Raw genomic sequence first — 23,254 nt, 5'->3', positions numbered from 1 at the left:
GTATGTGTTGAGGGAGAAATAATTGAGGTTATTCATAATAAAATTGGTGTCTTTTTGGAAAACCAGTGACTGCACATCTAAGCTAGACTTAAAAAATAACATTTGATAAGGAATACATGTTGAGGTTTAGCTTTTGCAGTGTGTGAGCAAGTTGATCAAGGATCTCAAAAGGAGGTTATAGGCATGTATCCTGCAGCACCTCATTACACTTTCCAGTAAATCTGCCATGCAAGAAAAGCTTTTGCTTCAGGTGGCTCAACCTGTAGCTGTCTGTAGTTTCAAAAGAAAGAGTGTGGTCCCTTTTGTTCAAACCACATTATGGGCTCCGAAGAAATTAGGCTTACAGTCAATGAAACTGGGCGCGGGCGGTCTCTAAAAAAAAATGTGCGAGGTGCTTGGCCTATAGTAGCTCACGACGATTTTCACTGATCAGAAGTAGCTCTCACTACAGAAAAGGTTGGAGACCCCTGCCCTAGACCGTCACCTACCCAGCCAGACATTGAGCATAGTTCCTCCTCATCTCACCGCTATAACTACTTCCTCCCCTCCCTCCTACTAATTATTGAAACATTGTTTATGTGTACTGTACCTTACTATGCTCTTGTATCTGATGTAGTGTAACGCAACAAGCCAAAATGTAAAGCGCTCTGATACCCTCTTGGGTCAAATTCACGCTATATAAAACGTTCTAAATAAATAAATAAAGTACAATGCACCTTTTTGGAGAGACTAGTTTATTAAGAAATGTTTGCGTCTGTGGAACTCAGGGGCAACTGGGCAACCCAAGTGAGAATTGTAGCCTGATTTGTCTGAAGCTACAGAACCCAGATTCTACTTCAACCTCACTGAATTATCAATTACCTTCTTTTGGGGCTTTGATGTTTCACAGGTTATAGATGTTAGCAGTCAAGGCTTACTCTTGAAAGCTGGTGTGGGGTAGACCATCAGGTACAGTTACCAGAACAAGACTGCACAATAAATATAATGTTCAGTGTTTTACCATTGAAAAAATGAAATACGATTTTTACTTAGTTAAATTAAGATGTTTCTTAAAACCAACACTATCACCAATTTGCTGTCAATTGGGTAGGATGTAAGGAACAATCTGAAAGCCTTTCTGTGCAAAGAACTGTTGATGCACACTAGTGGATTTAATATAAACAGAGATTCGATTAGAGGCAGTCTTAGCTGTGATGTTTGGTTTGCAGAGCAAATCACTTATTTGAGATTGACCATCTTGCTCTGATCATTCACACATTTGGGCATAATGGTCCCTTTGAGAGGGAACTACACTGCTCCAATAGCTGATGAACTGAACTCTCGCGTTTGGCAGCACAAGTGCAGAGCAACTCTGTAGAAATATCCAAAGGGCCGGAATTGGTGGTTAAAGGAAAGAATATGATCTTTGTGGTCAGGGTCAGCAATACCAGACACTATTGGCCAATAGAAATGGTGGCTCTTCAAAGCACTTCACAATAAGGGAAAGTCAGTTGCAGAGGGGGACAAAGGCGGCCTTTGGCAAACTCCATTACAACACTGATCCATAAATTGGCTTTGAGACTCTTCTCTCACTCTGTGCTAAGTAGAACACAACAACCAGCCGTCTCTCGAGGAGGTATGTGTGTGTACAAGAATACGTGTATGTTTGCATGTAATATATGTATAGCGAAAAGCTAGTCAAAAGGCAGAAAACCGCTCTACAGAGAGAAAAGTGGGCATACAGTCAGAGTGGTTAGAAAGGTAGCTGATTTAAGAGAGTATAAGTGTACTGTTAATGCACTAATATGTACTGTTTTAAAAGTGGTGCATCTTCAACTTCGCTTAAACTGGAGCACAGCTGAGGCAGTCTTGATGTTGATGGTTTGTTCTCTGTTCTAGAAGCATAGAAGGAAAAGGCGAGTTGCTACATTTGTTTTTTTATACTTCTTTGTCTCCAGTCTGATGGTGCCCTGGCTTTAAATGATCAAAGAGGCACCACAGATGGTGAGCTTGTTATCCAGATAGGCAAGAGTGCTGATCACGTTGACTGTTAAGAAGCTACTGAAAAATCCACTCTCAATGCTGTTGCTTTTGGATTCTATTGGGCAGTGACAACAGATCTCTGATCTAGCCAATACTTTGAAATCAAAGGTCCTCAAGCAGGGTGTGTCCAGCAGCTGATAGTGCACTGCTGGACAATATAAGGGAGGTTCTTAAATATCAGGCAAACTACCCTCTGTTCCTTTGCGTACTGCAAGAGCAGATATTTTACTCAGTCCTGGATATGTTCACTGGTTTTCAAATGGAGACCAACAACTTCCTGCCTCTGGTGCTTGTGCAAAGTACTCCTCAAATTCAAAAGACTCACAGGGCAGCGTTTATGCAATGGGGCCAATGAACTGTTTGCTCAAATTCAAAGATGTGCTCCAACATTTGGATGGATTTAGTACCAAGTGCATGTTTTTGTACATGCTTTTTAGATCTTTGGAAATTGGCATCTCAAAAAATGTGCAGTAATTCTGGTTTTCCTGGTGAAGGCAGACTTCCTATCCTGCCTACTGGTTTAATAGATATGATCCAGATATTCTTCAGCCATTCAGCGGATACTGCTCAACTCTGGTCTCTGGCTACCACTATGTCTCTAAACCTTGAGTTATATACATTCTTTAGGATGATATGCTGGAGTATCCTGCCCTTCAAGTCGACAAGCACGACTCACACAAACATCTCACAGTCTGGGAACTATCTTAAACAACCCCGGCTTTATCAACCGAGGTCCTCTCGATTTTTCTTTGTTGGTAAAATTGGCTGCACCGCAGTATCATAAAAATGAATGTTACCAATTTTATGTTAGTCATGCCATAATATGGGTATTGGGACTCAAGTCACCCATGCTAAAAATACTTATATTCTGAACTGATCCCTACAACAGAGTTTAGAACACTACTTGATGTAACACAAAATCCACACAGACCATTCGCTACCTGACTAGTGACACTGGTCACCTGTACAGGAAATGTCTCTCTGAAAGAGAAGCAAAACTAAATAAGGCATCCCATGCAGTGCCAGCAGGCATATGTGAAGGTGGACTGCTATCCTCACAAATACAAATCCTCATTGTTGATTAGCTTTTTGACAATGTGTGCCCCCCTCCCCTGAGCGGGTATGGAGAAGTGTGTCATGATACACAAGCACTGCGTTCCTCTGAAGCAGAACGGTTGCCTAAATAGTTCAGAGAGTAATATGTCAGGGCAGAGCAGAGGTTAGTTGTGCTCTGAAAGGGAGAACCATCACACTCCATCAATCGCTCCGGCAGTGAAAAGGGACTATTTCGGGAATGATGGATGGAAGTGTATGGCATAGCCCAGCCACTTTGTGGAGTCACATATGTACTGAATCTCCCCATTTTTATGAAATTACAGATACTCCTATGCCTTCCTCAAAGAGCATCTCAGAATAACAAAAAACAATAATTTGAATAAAACACTGTGAGCATGCGAAACACTGAAAAACATCAACATTATCTTTAAGCAAGCATCCTCAAACCAGCTCTTTTACAAGTCTGTGCTAAATCTGAGTTTTACCGGGTGGCAGTATTAACATTATTGCATTTAGGAGATGCGTAGGTCCTCTTGCATTAGAGTTCACCAACTGGTCAATGCAAATAAACATTGTAAAAAACATGGGTGGTTAATACCACCGAAGAATAACTGAATAATTACAGTGAAATTATCCATACATGTTTCCAGGGCCATCTCTTTGGACCACTCTATCTCAATGCGTGATTTCCTCCATTTTAAATAAAATGGTATACAACACTACTTACATAGTATGCACCAGAGGTCCTCTGCCTCTGTGTTAGCAGTCGCGTAGGGCTTTCCACTTGCCAAATTAGAGATGACCATCTAGCTATTTAATAGGTATGTTGGTTCTCATTCTATAAATGCATTCAAGGAAAGTCAACATTATAGGCATACATTACCTCTTTCAATATCCTTTCATTAAAGAACTGCTGCAGTTTCTCATTACAGTAGTTGATGCAAAACTGCTCAAAACTGTTGTGCTCAAAGTATTCTGAAAAGAAAATGTACAAGCATTTAATCACGGTCCTCAGTTAATCTTAAATTCAAGTCCTCTCTCTTACTTTACTAGTAGGCGAGTGTTTAAATGCCCTTGGTATTGTTTTTCAATATCAGTGAAACATGACAACAGAGGATTGTACATAACAGGCTCAGGGCAATAATGAAAGAATAAACTCTTGAAAATTGAAGTTGAGTTAATAGTGCATCTCCGTTTGTTATAGGTTCTGCAGTGGAGGATAACGCACCTTCTCAATGTTATTAAGACATTTTAAGGTTTAAACGATTGGCATCCCCAGATAAAACCATGTTGCATGTAATAAGAAACAAAGTCGAGCATCACAATAAATAAGGGAAATAAACGTACGTAAAATATATTCACGAAACGATTTAGTTTGACAGTATACACTTTGAAGAATCTCTACTAGGCATAGAGCATCGAATCCCTCTCTCTTGCCTTAATTACGCCCATAAGACAGCTGATTAAATAGGAAAGGCATGTGATTCAACTGGTAGATTAGTGTCTCTTTAATTGGCTTGTTTAACTTAAAGTCAGCAGTGTTCTACCTTTTTTCAAAAGAATAATAACTTTGACCATTTTTAAAAAGGACTGAGACAGAAAATGAAAATATTGGAACAAAAATAAGGAAACAGTCTTATGTCACAAGGAAGTAGAGACGGTGTTCCAGTCCCTTGAGAATTTTATTAGAAATTATGAAAACTAGCTGTTGCAACAAAGACTTGCTATGTTAATACCCACATAGGATAATCACTTTTTGCATGAATAATTCAAAGGAGGAAAATGGCCTGGTACATAAGGGAAACTATCAAGTCTGCTCTAGTGAGGAGGTGGAGAGCAAGCACGCTCCTCTTAGACACACCCACACGAGTTGGAATAGTTCAGAGCAGTGACCTGGCAGCAGGACTGAAGTGGTGGTAGGAGGGGCTGGGAGGAATATAGACATAGGAGCACTGGCATTGCTTGAGTGCCATTTGCCCTCATGAAATCAAAGGACATATGCCCTATCCTCTGGCTTCGTAGTAGAAAACAGCTGGAATGTGGCCTCCAGTGAGTCCCTCACACCTGAGCCCTGGTGCCGCAGCACCTGCTGTACTACTGATAGCTACACCCCTGGGTAGTACAAGTATAACATGTTAGGATTGTGAACACTGCTTACTGCTGCAGGAGCTGTTGAAGCCCTGCTCAACCAGTAACCGGCTTCTTAAGAAGATGCAGTAACTTGTGGAGTTTATCTAAAAGTACACCTACAAACAGGCCGAAACACAGTACAAACTGCCACCCATCCTAAATTATAAATTCATGAGCAGTCATAGATATTTCAGCAAAAAGGTAAAAGAGTTAGGCTCAGGCATGGTGCCTCTGATCAGATTCCCAGCAAGGACTCCAGTTTCTGACACACATTGGGTGAAGGAGCTTGAGAAAAGGGTGTCCCTCCCATGAATAGCACAGGTGACTCATAGATTTGGATTACGCTCAGCCCACTATTGGCTCTTGACGGCTTATGTTGATGACTTTTCAGTCCCTTCTGAGGATTGACCACAGGAAGCTGAATGTGAAGGCATCAAAAAAAGCCAGAGACTGGTGCATTAACCCAGACCAGGGCCGTCTGACTACCGGGCAGTTTTGAATGCTGCCGAGCTGGGGGCTGATTTCACAGCGGTGGGGGCTGATTTCGTTCATTGAGACCTGCGTGTGCTTCGAAATAATAAATGCAAAACGAATTTCATTTAGCACACGCAGGTCTCCATGAACAAAATCACCCCCCAGCTCAGCAGCATTCCAAACTGCCCGGTAGCCAGTCCGGCCCAGACCCAGGCGACCCCAAGAGACAGTGGGCAGATACAGCAAAACAGACTTTGCCGCACACCAGAAACATATTCTAGGCAACTGGTGCAACTAAAAGAACTCAACCGCACCTGAAGTGAGCAACGGGTAGGAAGCCCACGTGTGGTGCTCCCATTGGGGCAATTATGACATTAAAACATACATCCTTTCTTTATTTCCATAAAGGGATGACTAAGTGTCCTCTTTTGATCCAGACATATCCAGGGTCCTGTAAAACTGAAATTGTAATCAAATTTAATTAAACCTGCTTATCCACACCTGTGCTGGCCGTGGGAAACTGGGTAGGTTAGAAAGACTTTTAAAAATGCAAAATAAAATAGTTAAAACTTATATGTGCAACATTAAGGTTGAATTTAATTTTGAAATGAATTGATGTTTAAAAATATACAAAAATAATAAGTAGTCATGTTTATAGGTACTAGGGCTCAAAATGTTGAAAAGCAGCTTCGCTTCATAAATGACTTGACAGAGAAATGCTGAAATTAGCATGAAAAACTGTTCAAAAGTTGACCTTTACATGACTATGCCTTTTAGCGAAGAGCTTCACATAACTCTGCAAAATGTTTCTGAACAATAATGTTTTGAAATGTTTGCTAAGGAAACTTCATCGAAAAATTAACAGAGAATAATTGCACAAGAATGTAATACTTGAATAGAAATGTTAACTTTTTTTTCATATTATAAGGAAGGATGTGGTGCTTAAAAATTTCTTAATATAGCTGATTTGTCTGATTTACATAGTCAATTGTTTAGGTAACGTACAATTTATTTTATTAGAAGGTTAGAAATGTAGTCCTGTTCGTGGGAAAAAAGGTCTGAATTGAAAGGCCTCGTTCGTAGTCACAATTGCAAATTTTGTTTCACACTTAATTACTGTCTGTAGTTCATTGTTCAAATTGGAGGAAAGGAAGCGGAGAGCCTGTTCTCATAGGAGTCCTGAAAGCTGATTGGCCAAGAGGCACGAAGAGGCAACATGGACTGCAACATTTTTTTTTGATGCTATATTAGCGAGTGTTCCTAGAGTAGAGGTAATGCCTTTTCCCCTCTTTCATACCTGCTTCTGAGGCTGAATACTGAAAGCTCCCTGCTGACTGTAAATAAAAGCTGATTTATAACTTTCTGAACTTATTGCTGACTGTGGTATCTTACCTCTACTGCATGTTTATTTGCTTGAGACTCAATTGAGTTTCATACACTTCTCTTTATGGAAAGTTCTGCTGATACTGATTGATTGAATTTGAGCTTTATGCTCTATCTCACTCTCACTCTCACTCTCGTACTTGAACTCTTTAACACCATTTCCGCCTCATTCTTTGAATAGGGATTCTTCCCTTTTTAGAACATGATTGATGCTTTATTATATGAAATATGATTTTGATCTAACTATACTTGTGATCAATTTTGTTAAATTGACTGCAATATTGAACTAATTCAATAAATAAAAAGCGAATTTACTAAACTTTTGAAGAAAAATAAAAATGTGAAACTAATTCAAACTCTAATTTTTGACTAAACTTAGCATTAAGTTTTTTGATTATGATTTGTAATGACTAGCTCCTTCTTCTTATAAATGGCGGCCAAGATCCGTCGCACATGTTCTTAGGGTGGAGGAAGATGAAAGAAGAACATCCATTAAAAGAGAGCGAGGATCAGCTACGTGAGTAAGACGATAAACAGTATTATTTAAATTGATTCTCGCTGAATCACAAGCAAAGTAAAAAAATCAAAACTGACAACAGTTCATAAGGCACGTGTGGTTTACCCAGGATTACAGCAGAAGAACAGCAGCATAACGGCAGTAGCAACTTCGATGGAGAGCTGGAACAACACTTGATGTAGGTCAGACAGCTAAGATTCAGGTGCACTTTACATGCTTAAGGACCAATTCCTGTGAGCAATTTTACGAGTATCTGCTACTTTAAACAACCCATCCTCCTTTTATAACTGGGTTTGCTTAATTGCTTGTGTAGTGCCGTGCTGTGCTACAATAAATCTACTGGAAAAGGGGACTAATTTTACCCTGTTGCTGTAGCCAGGCTTTGTGGTGTTCTCACCAACCATCTGTGTAAAGAGCCCTCATTGTTAAAGTTCAGACAGATCCTTAAAACGTGGTGTTAGACCTGGCACCTTGGCGTGGGTCTCCTTTCCATTTTTTGTAATTTCCTCATGTGTTTTTGGTGGTAATAGATGCTTTGGGCACTGCGCCACTGCTGTCCAATGCCACAGTGCAAGTGCTCCCTATGGTAAATTGATGTATGGATTAGTGACTCCATTATTGGCTGGCTTGGTTTACTTGTCAGACCCTAGTACAGTGCACTGAGTGCGCCCAGGGCTTGTAAACCAAATGCTGCTGGTGGGCTTGCAGCACTGGTTGTGCCACCCACAGAAGCAGCCTGTAAAAGTGTGTCTCAGGCCTGCCATTGCAAAGCCTGTGTGCAGTCTGGTACTGCCATGCTGAATGCACAAGTGCACCCACTTGTCAATCCCTAAACCTACCCTTTTCTGCATATCAGTCACCCCTATGGTAGGCACAATGGCAGGGTGCATTGTAGGTAAAAGGTAGGACATGCCCTGATGTGCGTGGCATGTCCTAATAGTGAATTACAGCCATTTTCGTTTTTCACTATTGCAAGGCTACCTATTCCCCATAATGTGCAGTTTGATTATTACATCTTATAATCCTAACTGACTCAGGGAACTAGGTAGAAATTCGAGTTCATTATGCCTGAACTCAGAATGATAAAATACATCCTTTAGTGAAGTTGGTTTTAACATTCTGTGCTTGAAAATAACACTTTTAGAAAGTAGGTATTTTCTCGTCTAACCATCTAAGACTGCCTCTGCTAGGTTGTGCATTCTGTGTCTGGAGTTTCAGTGGCAGAGGCTGGGGGATTCCAGGAGACAAGGTGTGTCAGCACAGGGCTGAATAGAGATGGGATGCATGCAGATGGGAAGGAGGAATTGCACCTGGGACCTGAATAGGGCTGTGCCTTCCCTCCACAAGGCTGGCTCCACCTCCTATGGTGCGTCAGAAGTCCTTGGCCTGCACTGTAAAAGGAAAGGAGTCTTGTAAACAAAGTGCTCCAGGACTGACCAGAACTGGCTTGGACTAAGCAAAGGCCTCTCTGCCTTCAGAGAACAAAGGGAAAATGAGTATCAAAGAGGGGACCCAAACCCCAGAACTTTAGATCACTTTTGGGGAACAAAAAGAAACCTTTGCTGAAGGGAGGAACTGAGGAAGAGACTATCCCTAAGCTGAGTGCTGTCTGGGGGGATTGGCCTGCAGTGGTTGCCTGACTGCCAAAGAAAGGAGAAATAACTTTGTGCTACTCTCATTCAACTAGTGAAGGATCTCCAAGGACTTGAGATAGAGCTTGCCTCCTGCTGAAGTCTCAGGGACAACAGACTTCATCCACCAGCTCCTCAAGAGTTCTTTGGAAGTGCATGCAATTGTGTTGGGCTTTCTGAGAATCTGCGTGTTGCAAGGAGCTGGAAGCGCGACTCACGAAGAAGAAGCGCATCGCTGCCGCTGTTGTTGCATCACTGAAGAAGGGTGTCGCCGCTGTCGCTCCGCCTCGCAGTAGTACCTCGCATCGCCGGAGAAGACTGTCGCCGTCACATCAGACGCTGTCGCTTCATTGGGAAGTGTGTCACCACCGCAGCTGCTGTCGTCGCAGCAATGCGGTGTAGCTGTCGCATTGAATCGCCGAAGCATCTTGCATCACCGCAGAAGAGTGTCGCCGTCGCATCACCGGATAAGCGTGTCGCAGGGCCTGTCGCAGCTCAGAAGAATCATTGAGTGGCCGCACGGCCGTTGGGCGTGCACGCATCGTGTTGCATCATTTGTTTCATTACACCAGATCTTCATCGCATCACGGCGCTGCTGGTCGCATCGCCACGGAAGCACACTAAAAAACCGACTTATCACCTCCCCACGCCGAGAAGAACCGACGCATCCCCTACGCATCAGTAGGGAACCAACGGATTACCGTTCTTGCGTGTAAGGAACCGACAAATCACCTTCCCTGCAACACTTTTGTTGTATAGCGTTATGCATCCAAAGGTACATTGAACGTAAAGTGTCGCATTTACCAACTTAAGAGAACTAAGCTATTTCTACCATTTTTAAATGACAGTATACTACAAGTTGTGTGGTGTCCATCTGTAGTGTTGTCGCTGGGTTACTGTTTGTGATCACAAATGCTTTACACACTGCCTCAGAGATAAGCCTAACCAAATGGGGTGATGGTCGGAGTGTTGAACATTGCAATCACTCACCCGCAGTCAACTGATCTGGGTTTAATCCATCATTCTTTAGCTCACTCCGCCACCCCACTTCAGAAATGGCCATATGCAAATTAGTCTGACCCTGTGCCTCATGGAAACAGTCCAGCCCGAACTGCCAAGCCATATGTTCCCTGGACTGGAAACAAGCATCCTGGGACCGGTTTCTGGCTAATCAGCCGTTATCAGCCAGGCTAGCTTGAGTCCAGTGGCAAAGTGAGCAAGGGACCCACATCTGGGCATACCCTGCCAACTTATGGCGAACAAAGGAAAACCAAAGGGGATGATGGACGGAGTGTTGAACATTGCAAGCCCTCACCCCCTGTTAACTGATCTGGGTTCAATCCATCATCATTCTTTAGCTCACACCGCCACCCCAGTTCATACATGTCCATGCAAATCAGTCTGACCCTGTGCCTCATGGGAACAGTCCAGCCTGAACTGCCAAGTCAGGTCTTCCCTGGACCGGAAACAAGCATCCTTGGACCGGTTTATGGCTAATCAGCCGTCATCAGCCAGGCTAGCATGAATCCAGCCATGTCTGAACTGGGGTGACGTGGGTCCCTTGCTCACATTTCTACTGGATTCAAGCTAGCTTGGATGATGACGGCTGATTAGCCAGAAACCGGTCCCAGGATGCTTGTTTCCAGGGAAGACATGGCATGAGAGTTCGGGCTGGACTGTTCCCATGAGGCACAGGGTCAGACTGATTTGCATATGGCCATGTCTGAAGTGGGGTGGCGGAGTGAGCTAAAGAACGATGATGGATTAAACCCAGATCAGTTGACTGGGGGTGAGTGCTTGCAATATTCAACACTCCGTCCATCATCCCCTTTGGTTTGGCTTTGTTCACCTTAAGTTGACAGGGTATGCCCAAACGTGGGTCCCTTGCTCACTTTGCCACTGGATTCAAGCTAGCTTGGCTGATGACGGCTGATTAGCCAGAAACCGGTCCCAGGATGCTTGTTTCCGGTCCAGAGAAGACATGGCTTGGCAGTTCAGGCTGGACTGTTCCCATGAGGCTCAGGATCAGACTGATTTGCCTATGGCCATGTCTGAACTGGGGTGGCGGAAAGAGCTAAAGAATGATGATGGATTAAACGCTTATCAGTTGACTGGGGGTGAGTGCCTGCAATGTTCAACACTCCGTCCATCATCCCCATTGGTTTTGTTCTGAGATAAGCATGTCTGCTCGTGCCAAGCTACCAAGGGGGTGAGCAGGGGTTATTTTAGGAGGGTATCCCCTTACCCTGACTAGACGCAAGGGTCCCTATTTGGTCAAAGGTACCTACCTCTGCCAACTAGAGACCCCCAAATCTACACGTGGTAATTCCCTTGGATGTGACGTGTTGTTGTGTGTTCTGGTATTCTACCCCCACTAACAAGATAACATAACATAGCCCAATGAGACAATTGTTGAAAGGAAAAAAAAGTTTAGCCTTTCATGTTTACTCGTTGAGCCTTTTGCATTTGTCATACTTCAAGTATTTTCCTATCTGTTTTCGTTTTCTGAATAGTAACACTTGAGTATCACTATGACCAATGGAATGTGGGGTAAGCAGTGATTTGCCTTCGTAAACCCCTGCTGTGTCCACATGCAGGAGGATGTAAACCGCCCTCCTAAAATCTCAAGATCATCTTGGTGTTGTTTTCCACACATAGCCCTTTTCTTTTACATAGAGCCCTTCCTGCAGCAGGAGGTGGGATACTAGGAATCCTCCTGGAGGTTTGGTGGCTTTGCTCAGAAATGGCCCACTTCAGTTAAAGAGCTTGCTTGCACGAGTTCATGCCCACCACATCAGCTTGTACCAATACAACTGGAAGCGAGCTCAGATGCAGATGTTATGGCCACTACCCAGCCACCAGAGAGAAAGAGCACCGAATCTCACCCACTTGTTGACAAAGGAGTGAAACGGGAGACAAGCTTAGAATACAGTCTGCTACTAAAGTTCCCCATGCCCCCTTTCCTGCAGCTTCTCAGGATGCTTTAAGACTTTGGTTGTTAACTTTTGTTACACCTTGATACTGTCGGTTTGTGGATACGTTTATTACGTGGGTAATCAACGTGTGTCCAGTCAGACCAAATTTTCAAGATTACCGCTGTGCATGCATTGTACGTAAATGTATATCATGTGGTCTGACGTGGACTCGGTCCTCCATGATCTTTGTTAGTCACCTGTACTCCAGTTCTTTCCTATTACTAATGTCTCGCTATTTAGTTCCACTTCCCGTTCAGAGGCCAGTTCCTGATGCTCTTCTAACAAAAAAAGTAATCAAAACAAAATCATGCCATTTCTTTTTTGATAGTTTTCTGTGCAGCAGGACACGGAAAAACATTAACGTTCTGCTTTAAAAACAAAATCTACAACAGCAAAACTACTTGCTGTTACAAAACAAAGTACTACTTGTAAACCCACAAGAAGCGCTCATACAGAACCTCACATTATTGTAATAAACAGAAGTAAATATATGAGAAATTACTGAAAGACCCGCCAAGCTGGGGAAAAGGGCATCAGGGGAATAAACTATAAGATGAAAAAGTCAATATTCAGTCACGTTGGCATACCATGGCGTCCAAACATTAAAACCCAGAAGCGAATAAACCCTTAAATGGCCTGGTTAGGCTCAGGGCTGCTCATCTTATCTGGCTGGCCAAGACCGAATATTTGTAAACACGAGTTCCTGAAATGCCTCGAGCGCGGAATCGATTTAAAGAAGCATTGAATCCAGGTTAATGAACTGTACTACGTTTAGAAAAAATATATAAATAGTGTAGGTTGAAAAGACTACTTTCAGTGCTCACAGAATTTTCACTAGTTACACTTGATTTCCAAATGTACGATTATTTTTTATGACGAGAAAGGAAGTAACCTTTTGGCCGGAAGCTGTGAATACATTAACTAATACGTCTGGGTAGCAACCTATTTTACCAATATCCTTTAGCTCTGTCAGGTTTAGCATTTACTTTTCTCCCTAAAGCAGATGAAGTACATCAGGCATTTGGAATCAGATTTAGATGCTGGGTTTTTGCATCTGTACATAAACCATCATCGCCAAAAGTAAGTGGTTCACGACACTTGCAAGGTGATGTTTGACAGACAAAGACATACGAATACAAGGAAGTATAAACTCATTCATTTAACCTTGAATAATGAATCCCCTGATATAATAGGGATATGTATATACTTATCTAATGGTCATACATTGTATATGCTTAATATATACCTTAGACCAAGGCAAAAGAATACAGTGTCTACTAGCCTCACTATCTTGGAGAACTATCTGAACTTGGTAAACAGGAAGGGAATGGTAATATTAGGGGGATCTTTACATCACATCTGAGCCAATTGTTGGATTAGAGTTGGTCAGTGTGAATGAGGATAAAATGTGGAATATACCACTGATTGGATTGAACCACATGTGCCTGCGTATGGTGGCTGCTATGCAGCTGGCTCTTTTCACTGTTGAACATGGTATACGGGTCTGCAATGGCAGCTCCAACTCGGACACCCGTAGCCTCTACACCTGTAAAAGAGACCTTACTAGATAAAAAATTGATTATATTCTCTTAGTGGTTACGTTGTGGGAAAGTTTGGCAGATTTTAAGATCGATAATAGAGCAGAAAGTGATCACTATCCATTACACTTACCACCAAACCAGTCTTTTGTCTGGGAATTTGCCCCCCTTTGTGGGACCACAGAGCATCATCCCTATGATAAGCAAAGAACGCAGAACCGTAAAGTGGCCGAAGATAGTGAATAATATAGAAAGAATGACAAATATCTATAATGTTTAAAAACCTCATAGGTGCGAGTGCTCACCCACAGCCCTGCAAAGGCAGGCTTGAGGCATGTTTAAAAACATCAGGTAAGCACCACTTCCTAACGTGTGCAGCAAGGACGCATGCACTTTCCCACGCATTTACAGTGGGAAAGTGCCCAGAGCCCTAAGGCCACTAAAGTGAATCCACAAAACAAAATCCTGGTGTGGTCCCATGGGAAGAGCCGACCTCCTAGGTAGGGAAAACCCACATGGGGGTTCTTAACTACCTGGGCAGGGAACACTAATCTGTACCTGTCCTGCCTTTTGCCTACCACTTGCTGAACCCCTCAGGGCTTACCCTAGGGGTGCTCGAGTGGTAGTGGAAGGGTTGGCTGAGCTAGAAATTCCAACCTGATCATAGACGCAACTACACACCCACAGGCCTGCAATCGCATGCTTGATACGTGTTTGAAAGGCTATTCTGGTGGGTGGCACAATCAGTGCTGCGTCCCACCATAAGCCAGAGCAGTACCTGCCCTGGGGATGTGGTGAACCTTTTTACAGGGCACTCACAGGTACAACACCTAAACCAATCAAGTAAGCACCACTTCCTAGCATGGGCAGGAAGGGCATGCGTGCTTTCCCATTGCATTACAGTGGGAAAGCGGTGAGAGTCATAAGGCTACGAAAAAAGAATCTGCAAATACCAGGAGGAGAAAAAGAACATTTATTTAGGGAAATCGCCTAATAAGGGCCACGTCCAACACGCACCACATAATTATACACCACTACATCCCACTCCACAACACAAAATATCATTCCACATAAATGCACTCCCTGACACACGAACCCAGTACACATAATTCAAGTACACTCAATACCACATAATTACTATCCACATAATTACACTGTACTCCATGCCACATAATTCCACTGCACAATTCCAACACACACAGTTCCGTAACTATCAATTCCAATCCTACCTACATAATTCCCCTCCACACCATATACATCCACTCAACTACCAAACCAAAACACATGGGTAAAAGACATTGTCATTTACAACACCAATAGCTCTAACGCTGACAAATGCGAGAGCTATAGCATTGCGAATGTTTGTTCTGAGTGATACCTCTACTTTGGTGGTGATCTGCCTAAGCAGGTTCCTACTTTCAATAGGATTCCTGCGGAGGGAGTATGGTCTGAATCTATCACACTGTGGTTAAGCTAGAGTGGTCTTCATAGAATGTTCATAACACCATTTTGCATATGGACTTAAAATTCAACGATTCCGATAATGCTTTTATGATGTAGCACTGAGATACCGATGAGTTAGTTTAAAGCATTGTAGAACACATAAGATGACCGTTTTTTTTAAATCATATTTTATTTCAGTTGATGTATAGTATTATGTGTGCTATGTTTTTAAGGAATTGTCAGCTAGATTCATCAAAGTCCCGTTTTGCGAGTCAGTAATAGCGATTATTAAGGAATCGCTATTACAGACTCGCAAAACGGGATTCATGTACAAATCGCAAATTGTTTTGCGATTCCTACAGCTTCCTTATTTGCGATTAGCTAATTGCTAATCGCAAATAAGGAATAACTCCCCATTCATTCCTATGGGCCTAAAGGCCCATAGGAATGAATGGGAAGACATATCAATGTCAATGTGCGAATCGCTATTAGTGATTCACATTTTGATATTGCAATTTCAAGGCTGCAGGGGTGTCCAAAGGACACCCTGTTGCACCCCTGAAATGACATTGGACGCTGGTGTTACGTACACACATGTCCCAAGGACATGTGTGTGTGTAACATACAACTTAGAAAAATGCACTTAAGTGCATTTTTCTAAGTTTCCGCTATTTACCACGAGGTTTGACTTTGCTGTAAATAGCGGCCCGAAATTGCGAATTCGCATTTTTTAAATGTATCATGAATTGCATTTAAGGAATCTCAAATAGAGATTCCTTAAATGCAATGCTTGCAAATTTGCGAATTCTATAATAGCGATTTTTGCATTTGGGATGAAGAATCCCAAATGCAAAACTTTTGCTCGCAAAGGGCCAAATTCTCAGAATCTGGCCCTTTGCGAGCCGATTTTCATTTCATGAATCTGGCCGTGTATTCAGAAAAAAACTATTTAAATAGAAAATATTAATTTGGTTTTTATAAAATTTCCAAATAATATTCACAAAAGAATATATTTGTATTCAACCACCATCATGCCACTGACTCGGTGTACCAGCAGGCATATTAGTGTGGGACTCCGAATAGCCGGCATTCCTAGACTCCTGAAGGGGTTGACATGCACGAATTAAACTGGAGAAAACGCAGGAGGCTGATCTCAGAAACAAGTCTTGCAGAAATTTTGGCTTGGAGCGCCTGTCCATTTGTGACACATCTCATGCCCAAATTATAAGGAAATTATATGAAAACCTAATCGTTTCAGATTCTTCCCGTGTTTAAGAACGTATTGGTGGGGCAGGCCTCCCACAAACTCAAACGGCTGGAAGGGAGGTACCACAGAAAACTGCCATAGTTCAGATTTTTGCCAAATGTTCCGTTAGATCATTCTTCCCGTCTATTTTCCTCACAGGCGATTATGCTTGTAGAAAAGGTAATCCACATGTGTGACTTTGTTAATTTCTCGGGTGCCAAGAACAAAACGATTACAGATTTTCTTTTTCTTTTTTTTGGTGGTCACAAAGGCTAATCTGGACGCAATGCGTGCAGTCTATTTTGGTAGGAAATGCTGACTTTTGGTGTCCTCTATTTTGTTGATAGACGAACTCTACGCCCTCTGGTAGCTTATTAAAACAGCTTTTTGTTTTTTTTTTACTGCGCATCCCATGGAACCTATCATCAAAATGGACTTGCTGTAGAAAACTGTGGAGAAAACACATTTTTGTTATTTTTTTCAAGCCTATCAATCAATCAATCAAGAAATTTATATAGCACGCTACTCACCCGGAAGGTCTCAAGGCACTTAGGGGAGGGGGGTCAGCTACTGCTCGAACAGCCAGGTCTTGAGCTGCTTCCTGAAGGAGAGGTGGTCTTGGGTCTGACGGAGGTGGATGGGGAGAGAGTTCCACGTCTTGGCTGCCAGGTATGAGAAGGATCTTCCTCCCATGGTCGTCCTTCGGATGCGTGGAACGGCTGCTAGGGCGTGGCTGGTCGAACGAAGATGGTGGGTGGGAGTGTAGAAGGTCATGCGGTTGTTGAGGTACGTGGGCCCCAGGCCATGGAGGGCCTTGTGTGTGTGGGTGAGGAGTCTGAACGTGATTCTCTTGTTGACGGGGAGCCAGTGCAGGTCTCTCAGGTGTCCGGAGATGTGGCTGTGATGTGGGATTTCCAGGATGAGTCGGGCGGAGGCGTTCTGGATGAGTTGGAGTCTCCTCTGTAGTTTGGCTGTGGTTCCGGTGTAGAGGGTGTTTACGTAGTCCAGTCGGCTGGTGACGAGTGCCTGGGTGACCGTCTTCCTGGTTTCGGTGGGGATCCATCGGAAGATCTTCCGGAGCATGCGAAGGATGTTGAAGCAAGAGGACGAGACGGCGTTGACTTGTCTGGTCATCGAGAGGGAGGAGTCCAGGATGAAGCCCAGGTTGCGTGCGTGGTCTGTTGGTTTGGGTGCACTGCCCAGGGCAGGGGGCCACCAAAAGTCGTCCCAGGCGGAGGAAGATGTTCCCAGGATGAGGACTTCCGTCTTGTCTGAGTTGAGTTTCAAGCGGCTGATCTTCATCCACTCGGCTACTTCTTTCATCCCTTCGTATAGGTTGGTTCTGGCGGTGGCTGGGTCGTTGGTGAGGGAGAGGATCAGCTGGGTGTCGTCGGCGTAGGAGATAATGTTGAGGTTGTGTTGGCGTGCGATGGCCGTGAGGGGGCTCATGTAGATGTTGGAGAGGGTGGGGCTGAATGATGATCCTTGTGGTACGCCGCAGATGACTTCGGTGGCCTCGGATCTGAACGGGGGAGGCGGACTCTCTGGGTTCTTCCGGCGAGGAACGAGATGATCCACTCCAGAGCCCTCTCTTCTCTTGGATTCCGATGTTGCTGAGGCGTTGTACTAGGGTGCGGTGGCAGACAGTGTTGAACGCTGCGGAGAGGTCCAGGAGGATGAGGGCAGCTGTTTCCCCGTTAACGAGCAGGGCTCGGATGTCGTCAGTGGCTGCGATGAGGGCGGTCTCGGTACTGGGGTTGGCTCGGAAGCCGGACTGCGAGGGGTCGAGGGATCCGTTTGTCTCGAGGAAAGCGGCAAGCTGTCGGTTGACGGTCTTCTCGATGACTTTGGCAGGAAACGGGAGGAGCGAGATGGGGCGGTAGTTCTTGAGGTCGGTGGGGTCTGCTGATGGTTTCTTCAGGAGGGTGCTGAGTTCGGCACGCTTCCAGCTCTCCGGGAAGGTGGCGTTGTTGAACGAGCAGTTGATGACATCTCGGAGTTGGGGTGTGATGACGGATGCGGCCTTGTTGAAGACGTGGTGGGGGCATGGGTCGGTTGGTGATCCAGCGTGGATGGTGTTCATAGTGTGGAATGTGTCTTCGGTGCTGAGCGGGGTCCAGGCTCGGAGGGTGGTGGTAGGGGGCGTTGGTTCAGTGGTTTGGTGCGTGGGCTGTGTGCCGAAGCTGTTGTGTATGTCGGCGATCTTGTTGTGGAAGAACGAGGCTAGTGAGTCGCAGAGTTCTTGCGAGGGGGTGATGTCGTTGGTTCCGGCGCTGGGGTTCGAGAGCTCTTTGACGATGTTGAAGAGTTCTTTATTGTTGTGTGCGTTGTTGTCAAGTCGTTCCTTGAATGCTGTTTTCTTGGTGGCGTGTATCAGCTGGTGGTGTTTGCGGGTGGCGTGCTTGAAGGAAGTCATGTTGTCTGTAGTCGGGTCTTTGCGCCAGGCTTTTTAGAGGGTGCGGCAGTTCGTCTTGGAGTTCCTGAGATCGTCCTTGAACCAGGAGGCCTTCTTGCTGTCGGGTATACTGGGATGGTTTTTCTGGGGTGCGAGGTCGTCAGCGCAGTTGGTGATCCATTGTGTGAGGTTGTTGGCTGCCTGGTTAGGGTCCGTTGAACTGGCGGGAGGATTCAGGTTCAAGGATGTGGAGAGGTGGTCGGAGGTGATCTTGTTCCAGCTCCTGCGGGGGACCAGTTGCGGGTGGTGGTGGGTCGCGGTCCTTCTGAAGCTGAAGTGGACGCAGCTGTGGTCTGTCCAGTGGAGTCCAGTGAAGTGGCTGAAGGAGACGTCCTTGCTGGAGGAGAAGACGGGGTCGAGCGTGTGTCCGGCGTAGTCGGTGGGGGTGTTCACCAGTTGCTTGAGTCCAAGGTTGGCGAGGTTGTCCAGCAGGTTGGTGGTGTTGCTGTTCTTGTTGTTCTCCAGGTGGAAGTTGAGGTCCCCTAGGAGGATGTAGTCAGCGGAGGAGAGGGCGTGTGGGCTGAAGTCTGCAATGTCTTCGCTGAATTGTGTGCGGGGTCCCGGGGGTCTGTAGATGAGGGTGCCTCCGAGTGTGGTCTTGGGGTCGGTGTGTATCTGGAAGTGGAGATGTTCGGCGGCTGTGAGGGTGTCGTCGGAGTTGGTCGTGATGCGGATGGTGTTCTTGTGGACGATGGCGATGCCTCCTCCTGTCTGTTTGACGCGGTCCCTTCGGGTGATCTTGTATCCGTCCGGGATGGCGATGGCGATGTCGGGCGCTGAGGAGGGGTTCATCCATGTTTCCGTGAAGAAGGCGACGTCTGGAGATGTGATGTCGAGCAGGTTCCAGAGTTCCACAGCGTGCCTGTGGACGGAGCTGGTGTTGAGCAGGATGCACTTGAGGTGGTTGCTGCTGGTGCTCGGCTTGGCGGGAGCGGTGCAGGTCCGGATGCAGGAGAAGTTGCAGGTTCAGCAGCAGAAGGGTCCGTGGGTGCGTCGCGGGGTGGCTCGGTAGCATCCGGGGTTCCGGCCGATGTTGAGTGCGTTGAGGGTGGCGGCGTCGTAAGTCCGGCGAGTGGGCTAGCGTCTGCGGGGGCCAGGGGTTCTGGCGCTGGGCGCGGTCCAGGCGCGGATGGGCGCAGACAGGCTTGCCTTTTGCGCGCCCGCTGCGCGTGCCTCGAATAAAGATAACATTTTCTTCACCCTATAACTTACAGGTGCGTATCTACATTAGAGGACAACCCACATACTTATTTTATTTAAGTTTCCACAGCACTCCTGTACACGAGGGTATTTTGGTGGTTTATAATGAACTAGTAAACCAAACAAATAAGAAAGAAAATGAACATTGGCAAAGATAATATGTCTAGTGCTTGTGTCAGTCTTTTCCCTTTGTTAAAGCTTGTTTTATTATGTTTTTGGCTAGAAGCAAAACTACTTTTGGCCCTCAAAAAGCACACACTACCATAGTAGTCCTCCTTTTTGTGAGGATGTGCTCCTTGTGAAAGTGAAGAAGGCTGCACTCACAGAAAGTTAGCCAATAGGCAAAGTGGGTTGACCTATTGCACCATGCTGTCGGGGGTGGAATAAAAATGTGATTGACACAATAACAGCCCAATGGATAAAGAGGACTGGGTGAAAACCCCTATAGAAATAATACATAATTTTAATAAAATAGTAGAATTGCTAGATCTATATTTGTCAAGAAACAACAGAGATGGTAAAGCAAATTGGAACAATTGCACTGTGAACAATAGCACTGTGAATGAGACTCCTGTTCAGTGGCGGGCATGACATTCAGGTAAATGCACAAGAGGCACGAATTTAGTTGTTTCTGAAACGACAGAATGAGTTCAGTTCATAGCTCACCTGGGAGGGAGTCAGGGTGGTACTGGCCTATAGGGCAATCAGGTGGTGCCGGTAGAGCTGGTCTAGCAGAACACTCTATGGGTGGTTTTCTGGCTGTTGGGGGACGGTTTTATGGTCTGGTGAGCCGCTGTTTTCCTTTTATTTACTCTGATATTATCTGAAACATTGCCTGTAGCAAGCACACATACACACAGTCTCCCATACCTTACAAAATCCCTATACAGCCAGCCTTTACAAGTTAAACACTGCCCTGATTTACAAATTCGGGCACTTTTTTTAGCCATAGGTTTTGCCATATGTTTTACTAATGAGGCCAACTTTTAGTTTGATACCCGGGCTCTTTTTTGTCCCAGTCGACCATGGCATGAGTTCCAGAAGTAAGCTGCAGCACCTGAGAAGACGAGTTCAGCATTTGAGACATATTAAATTGAAGTGTTTCCAGCTGTAGAGAGGTTTAGCTCCTGCAGCCTTTCTTGACACCTGCAACGTTAAAAGGTTAACCAAGTAAGGGGTTCAGTAATAACTTCAGCTAGGCAGCCTATTTTGAATGTAATACTTACTTTTAATGGCACGCCAGTCTAGCTCCTTGAGGACGCATGAGCTACGGTCACATTTTTTAAAGGAAGGCAGAAGTAGAGTGTTTGCATGAAGTACTGCCTTGATAGGGTCAAGATGGATTTTAGGGACACAAGCCAGGACAGCGCTGCCGTCATCAAGCAAGGGGATACCTAGAGTGTGAGCCACGGCTTTCAGTTGTGCAGATACATGTGACTTGTGTTCTGGTTATTCTAAGTAGATACTTCGGCATTCTGGATTTCATCAAACACATAATCATGAATTCTTTAGAATGACACATGCCCTATTGATCGGTTTCTAAAGGGAACAAGTTCATGCCAGTCAGGAAACATGAACAACTGTATTTCCGAAAGAGTACAGCTTAATTAATTGGTTGGTTGGTTGGTGGTAGACATGCTGCCCCTGACTGACTGGCCAAGGTGCAATGCGGAAAAAGCGGTTCTAAGTTCTTCAGTGGAACAACCATAAATCTGGCAATGAGCCAAATATTTTGGCCCTTGGGTCTTTTGAGTGTATAGATGTCTCATACACATGTTCTTTTCAGGTCTCACAAAAAAACACTAACACAATCTATAAGGGATGATAAAACAAACTACCAGAGGAAACTCAATTTAAGGCATAGAGGCTTATTGGGTCAATGTATTTATTTCACACACTACATTCAACAGAATAACCATCTGCCACATAGAAGAAATAAACACAAGGTTATACCTACATGGATAACTGAACTACAGCTTTGGACCCCCCTCCCCCGCTCCCCCCAGCTTCGCCCCCCTCCACCCAAGAGCCTTAGCACCTAAACAGACGACTTGCTATTTACGAAACAAGAAGATCCCTCACAATTAGAATCAGAGAATGTCTGAGCAATTAATCGGACCCTATTTCTTTCTCATCAATAGGCAATGCACAACAGTCCCCCCCCCCCCCCGCCCCCCCCCCCCCCCCAGTTATGCCCCACTAGTACTGTTCAGGTCCAGATGTAAACCTGAATATACGGGAAAGCGAAGCAAAGAACTTTGTGACCTGTACCTGGAAGAGCCCTAGTTCCATTTTCAAATCCTTAACTGCCCCAGTTGTATGGTACTTTGAATATCTTCAAAAGCAGTCTCCACTATTTTCGGATGCTTTATCATGCCACAGAGCTACTGCGAAGGTGCAGAGGTAGGGCTGAACTAAATGATGTGTGAAGCCCATGTTTTGCAGTTTCAAACTGGGTTATGCTTGTTGTGTTGTCTCTCTCCTTAGCGGCCCGCAATATCCATCAGGTGTGAAGGGTCCCCCATTTCTCTCTTACCCTCACCCTTATTCAAAACTTGACGTATGATGGCATCTCTCTGAAGATGTTACAAAGAGACCTTTCTGGGTAACCTAGACGGTTACAAGACACTAAAATAAATAACTTAATAGTTCAGATTAAAATGTCCACAAATATGTTATACCTCAAAATCACTTTTCACAAACCATACATTGCCTCTCTGCATGAGAAACTATTAATCAAGGGTGCACAGAATGCAAAACGTATTCTATAAAATACATTTTAATGCAACTCAAGATTAAATTGTATAAACAGATGCAAGTGAAAAAATGAAATAATCAGCATGACTGAAAAAGAATACGAACTTTGTAGTGATGATATATAAGCAGTTAAGCGGAGACATTCACTTACCAAACCCAGCTATGTCAAGTACACCAATGAAGGAGGAAGAGGTCTCGAAAGGAAAACATTGGTTCACTCTGTTCACGACATGATCAAAAAGACGACTATAAACTGCTTTTGCAAGGGCATCACGGGCACTGTTGGCTTGCTCTACTTTCAGTGGAACCCTGAAGAGCAAAAGGAAACGCAATTTTTAAAAAGTATTTCTATAATAATTTGGTGATGTTAAATGTCACACAATAGGGATGGAAATATATTGTTTTCATACAATTTACTTTCCTACTG

At 44.5% G+C, this 23,254-nt stretch overlaps 1 protein-coding gene across 7 annotated transcripts in view; it reads right to left on the bottom strand.

Annotated features, from left to right (window-relative positions):
- Positions 1–23,254, bottom strand: part of MYO6 (myosin VI) — a 924,144-nt gene that overhangs the window by 369,284 nt on the left and 531,606 nt on the right. For all 7 annotated transcript variants that reach the window (XM_086926522.1, XM_086926523.1, XM_086926525.1 and 4 more), the window contains exons 13-14: positions 22,979–23,136; positions 3,962–4,053 (exon numbers count right to left, since the gene is read on the bottom strand). In XM_086926522.1, coding sequence (XP_086782648.1) covers positions 3,962–4,053; positions 22,979–23,136 — 250 coding nt within the window. The remainder of the gene's footprint in view (positions 1–3,961; positions 4,054–22,978; positions 23,137–23,254) is intronic.

Source organism: Lissotriton vulgaris, chromosome 6, assembly GCF_964263255.1.
Source record: "Lissotriton vulgaris chromosome 6, aLisVul1.2, whole genome shotgun sequence".
Taxonomy (NCBI): Eukaryota; Metazoa; Chordata; class Amphibia; order Caudata; family Salamandridae; genus Lissotriton; species Lissotriton vulgaris.
This window is presented reverse-complemented; position numbering and strand designations above follow the sequence as displayed.